We start from the raw sequence: 5,758 nt of genomic DNA on the forward strand, positions 1-5,758 counted from the left end.
GACATCAACTATATGAAGATTACAATTATTACGTGGTGCATTTGGTAGAATATATGTATTACGTCGAGCATTATACATTATTTCTCATCTATTAAAACGTTCTGATATGTTGTGACGTCAAAGTGACAAAACTTTATAGATCATATGCGATTCTTATATATATATATATATATATATATATATATATATATATATATATATATATATATATATATATATATATATAGGGATAATCTTATAAAAACCCAACATATTTTCATGAAAGTCTTAAAAAAACCACTATATTATTTTTTTGTACGTTAAAACCCTTATTTTTTTTTAAATGTTTCATTTAAGGCATTGAACTTGGTAAACCCTAGATAGCCAAAAATGTTAGGTAATCGATTCTTAACGTTTCTATTGTTACAATTCATTGGATTAAAAACATTATAAAAAATATGAGGGTTTAAATGCACTAAAGCAAATAATATAATGATTTTTTTAATCCTTTCATGAAAATCGATTAGCTTTTTCTAAGCTCAAAAAACCTTAAATAAGAATTTTAGAAAATATAAAGGTGTTAGTGTACTATATATATATATATATATATATATATATATATATATATATATATATATATATATATATATATATATATATATATATATATATATATATATATATATATATATTAAAGTAAGAAGGACCGAAAGTAATCTTTTTAAATTAAAAAGGGATATAAACTGAAAATATGTGTTAACATGAAGGGTAAAATATTAAAATTATTTAATTTTGATAAGTTGATTGTTCCAAGGGGTATGAAGAAAATCAAGAGTTCGTTAGATAAATTAAAATGATTTATTATTGTAAGTGGCGTCACATCAAATTGAGTTATAAAGTCAAAATGGTTTTTGAGGTGGTTTTTGACCCAATTTTGGGTGCGGATAGCTACACCCACATTAAAAGCAAGAAGAATCGATAAGATACATTGACATACACAATCAACGTGAATAATAGAAATCGAATTTCAACTGCTAAACACTGAAAGAAGGAAGAATCAGAAAAACACAAAACATATAAAGAATGAGGAAGACTTAAAAACTAATCGCTGGTTTTTTGTTGTATTCCTTTTGATTTCGTGATGAAAGATGATGATGAACCAAACCAAAATCGTCTGACTAAAATAAGGACGATGGTATACAACTCATAGACAATAAGGTATAGACGATTATTTTCCCCTGATTTATTGGGATTTATATTCAAATAGACTCTTTCATATTAACCAGGTTTCTAAGATAAAGAATGGAATTCAAATTTCAATTAATGATAAGATTTTCGTTAATTTAAAAAGATTTAAGATTAGTCAAAAGGAGTAAAATCGGATGGTTAGCTGTGTAGAAAACGTATGAGGATTAAAAGAATGCCACATGGCAAGTGAAGCTATTAGAAGAAGGGTGACATGTGGCAATTAGAGGTTTGTTTATTAGAGGAGGTAGAAGGTAGTTAGATTAACTAATCAATAATATAAGAGAAAATGACAAAAATAGTCATTTACACTAATTGCATTACAAAAATAGCCAAAAAAAATCGAAATTACAAAAATAGCCATCCATTTCGCAGATGAGAAGGTCCCATCTGCGAAATGTCATTCTCATCTGCGAAAGTACAAGCACCTAAAGCACAGTTGTGCTTTAGGTACTTGTACTTTCGCAGATGAGAAGGTCCATCTGCGAAATGGCTTCTCATCTATTTGAGTATAAAAACGTTTTTTTTTCTCCATTTTCACCCTTCTCTACACAAAAACTCTTTCTAACTTTGGGCTTCTCTCGGAATTTTGGCTAGTTTTTGAAGAAACTGGAGAATTATGTCAACAATCCCGTAAATATGGTTAGATTTTAACTCTTTTAATGTCAACAATCTCTTTATTTTATCATTTGTTGTATTATTTAGTGTTAAAAAAGGGTAATTTTGTTGTGTTTGATAGTTTTAATATTTTTTTAGTATACTTGAAGTTTAAATGCAAGTAGAAACTACGTAGATAATGTTTACAATTTGTTATTTTTGTTATTTTTTTAGTTGTTGTATAACCTGAAATCTTATATATTCTATAAAGTGCAAAATAGTCGTTTGTATATATATTTGTCGTATAAGTATAACATTTGTATAAGTTGAAAATTTGTCATATATATATTGTTAGAAATTGTTTGTGTTTGTCGTATAAGTATAACATTTGTATAAGTTGAAAATTTGTCGTATATATATTGTTAGAAATTGTTTGTATTTACCGTGTAAGTTGAAAATTTGTATAAAGTTGTCATATAACTTGCAAAATTGTTAATTTGGTTGTCGTTTTATTTTTAAATTTTTTTGTTTATATGGTTATAAAATGTTAGTTTTAATTAGAAAGATAAAAATTATTTATATATTTGTCGTTTAAGTTGAAAATTTGTTTAAGTTGAAAATTTGTCGTTGATATATTTGTCGTTTAAGTTGAAAATATGTTTAATAAAATGTTTATATAATTATATATGATATTGTTTTCTATCGTAAATATATTTGTTGTATAACTTGGAAAATTGTTTATATATGTGTATGTTATTGTTTTTTATCGGAAATATATATATTAGTAATTAAGAAATTGTATTTGCAGTTCGTAATCATATATTTTTTAAAAAAAATATTTTTTAGTTATCTAATTTGTTTTTGTGTTTTTTTTGCAGCATGATTTTAGTTTAATGAATACGAAAGCCTTTGCGAACTTAAAAGGCTCTGGCGGTAATATATGGGAAGTATTTGAAGTTTTAGATGATGCCCGACGTGCTATTTTCAGAGATACCGTCTTTGGTTATTTTATTGATGTCCCTCGTTTACAAGGGGACGCATTATTGTTTCATAAAATGTTCCTTCATCAGATCCGGCCGAACCCTGTTTTATCTCCAGATGGAATAAAACGTTTATATTTTCGAGTAGGCAATACGAAAATGGTTTATGGGCTGGAAGAGTTTTGTTTGATTACCAGCTTCAATTTTGGGGAGTATCCAAAAAACATTGGGAGAAAAGGGTCGGAAAAATTAATAAACAGTAAAAAAAGATGTTTATTGCGTGAACGGCTATTTCCGGACCATACTAATAGTTCGGTGAAAATCGGCAACCTGAAATGTTTAATTTTAAATTGAACATTCCTAGCACTTGACGACGTTGATGCAGTTAGAGTATGTTTGATATACATTTTGTGTGAAGGCTTTTTGGGTAAAGAAGTTAACGATCGGGTGCCACAAGATTGGTTTTTTTTGGCTGAGAATTTGGATCTCTGGAACAGGTATATTTTGTTTACGTTAAAAGTTCTATTTTATTAAAGTTATAATTTATATAATAATCAATTTTGTTTTTTTGTTTTGTTAGCTTCGCTTGGGGTAGCTATCTTTGGGATTTTACTTATGTTGACCTTGAGGATACATGAAACAAAATACATAACTATTTATCACTTTCTGAGCGTGGTCAAACTTTAAAGTACCCCATCTCAGGATTTACAGCTCCAATAAGGGTATAAAAATTTTCTTATATTTAAATTGTTTTATTGTTATGTTTTTTATTTTAATTTTAACTTTTATTACTGTAATTGTAAAAAATTGTAGATATGGATATATGAGATGATTCCGGCTGTTCGTGCATGTGGATTTGCATCGAGAAAAAATAAAGACTTGCCTAGGATGAAACGATGGAGTGGAACAAAAAAATTGAAATGAGTTGACGTGAACAAGATTTGGTCAAAGATGCAGGTTTAAAAATATTTCGTTTATTATTAATAAACTTGATTATTATACTTTTATATGCATTTTTAATATATTTAATTTTTTAGGAGGGGCTACCACCAAGACAAAACATGTTACCGGGTGATAGTGAGATGACATCTTTTTATTATATGTCATTTCAAGAGTATGTATATGGTGGAGGGAAAGCAGTTCCATCCCCAGTACGGGACCATTTTAGGAGACAAGACGAATCTTCGTCTAGTATGTCGTCCAGTGGTCGCTCTCATGGTAAAGGTTGGGGCAGTGGGAAACACAAGCTAGACGAGGTGTTGAAACGGTTACATGCACTGGAGCAGCATGTGTTTATGAACCGACAACCTACAGAGGTTTTTGTTGAAGAAGTGAATAATGAACAATTTTGGAACGACATTATTTTTGATGAACCGACAGTGTCACAAAGAAATTATGATGAACAGGTTAGTTACACGCTACATTATTTATTAAATTTTATTAACATATATGAATACCTGTGTTCATATTTTATATTTGAAAATATAGGTTGTGCAAGATGAAGTGATGAATAAAAACAATACAACTGAAAATGTTTTTGGTGATATTCAAGACGACAAGGTTGTTATAGATGTTACCTTTACGATTTTAATAATTACTTTTTAATAAAGTGTCTTTCGTTATTAAGTAAAAAGTTATATTTTTAATGTAGGTGTTGGAGGAGAGGAATGAGTATGCGGGGAACAAATTTGATGATGATGTGTTTGATGTAAATGATTATAGTGAAGTTAAAGAGGTTCTTATAGTTACATTAATATAAATATTTTGTTTATTTAGATATTATTGCTTATTAAATTATGTGTATTTCGTTATTAAGTATAAAGTATTATTTTTAATGTAGGAGTGGGAGGAGAGGAATGACACTACGGGAAACAAATTTGATGATGATGTGCCGAACGAAGACGAACTAATAATAACGGGAATTATAGATTATTTTCATGATGATGATGACAAAGAAGTTACACCCGATAAACCGAGGAGTCGAAAACCATCACAATATTTGTGCCCTCCTTACACTGAGGTATTCGTTTTATTTATAAACTGATGATTTTATGTTTATGTGAATTATCTGAAAGATATAGATTTAAACATTTGAATATTGTTTTTAGTTGCACACGACACCGAAGCAAAAAAGAAGAACAAAAAAGAAGGTTGATATCAAATCAACAAGCCTCGTTCCTCCTCCAGTTTTTGGTGTTGCTCATGACTTCTCCATGTTGCACCTGCAACCTTACGTAGCAGGCGGTGAGGTTGTCATCCAAAATTATGTATTGCATTCATATGATGTCCAGCATCGTTTGTTTAATTTCGTGTTAGATAGAGATTTTTGGAGCTCATTGTTTGGGCATACACACAACGGATGGTTGGAGTCAGCGATAAATTAATTGTTAATTAATTATTTTAAAAGTTAATTGTTTTTTAGTCAATAACAAAACTATCATGTGTGCAGCATATAACCATTTGGTACCGACTATTGATGGAGAGACGGTTTGAGAGTGACCGACATACAATAATGCCTCCAAATTTTTTGGTTTCTCACGCTTTGGAAGAAGGACAGGACTGGAGGGCATTTATGGCTGGTATTGCTACGTACCCCAACTTCATGGTTGCTTGGTGGGACGTTGATACGGTAAACTTAATAGTTTATATTGAAAATAATATTGTTTTTTTGTTATGTTTTTGTATTGTGATGTAAATAAACATAATTTTATTTTCTGATCCTTATACAGGTCTTATTGCCGATTCATTCATCCCCTAATCATTGGCTATTTGGGGAACTACGATTAGCGTCAATGGAAGTGCATATTTATGACAGTCTTGGTAGAGGGGCTTATGAAAAATTCAAATCTGAAGGAATCTTTTCCAAATTTGAACGTCGGGTGGCAAATTATTTAGACAAGATTAAGTATTGGGCCCGAAGGAACATCCCAAGGATTCCATTGAATATGCAATTCATT

At 29.6% G+C, this 5,758-nt stretch overlaps 1 protein-coding gene across 1 annotated transcript; it reads left to right on the plus strand.

Annotated features, from left to right (window-relative positions):
* The first annotated feature begins 3,994 nt into the window (after positions 1-3,994).
* Positions 3,995-4,642, plus strand: LOC145060489 (uncharacterized). The gene is made up of 3 exons (XM_079008142.1): positions 3,995-4,207; positions 4,290-4,361; positions 4,453-4,642. The coding sequence occupies exons 1-3, from the start codon at positions 3,995-3,997 to the stop codon at positions 4,558-4,560; spliced, it is 393 nt and encodes a 130-aa protein (XP_078864268.1). The 3' UTR covers positions 4,561-4,642.
* The last annotated feature ends 1,116 nt before the right edge of the window (positions 4,643-5,758 follow it).

This window comes from Lactuca serriola, chromosome 6, assembly GCF_051521515.1.
Source record: "Lactuca serriola cultivar US96UC23 chromosome 6, Lser_US96UC23_V15, whole genome shotgun sequence".
In the NCBI taxonomy this organism is placed as follows: Eukaryota; Viridiplantae; Streptophyta; class Magnoliopsida; order Asterales; family Asteraceae; genus Lactuca; species Lactuca serriola.

Coding starts and splice junctions, on each gene's coding strand:
- LOC145060489 (XM_079008142.1), top strand. CDS start 3,995: ATGTCGTCCAGTGGTCGCTCTCATGGTAAAGGTTGGGGCAGTGGGAAA. Junction 4,208..4,289: donor AAAGAAATTATGATGAACAG/GTTAGTTACACG, acceptor TTGAAAATATAG/GTTGTGCAAGATGAAGTGAT. Junction 4,362..4,452: donor GTGATATTCAAGACGACAAG/GTTGTTATAGAT, acceptor TTTTTAATGTAG/GTGTTGGAGGAGAGGAATGA.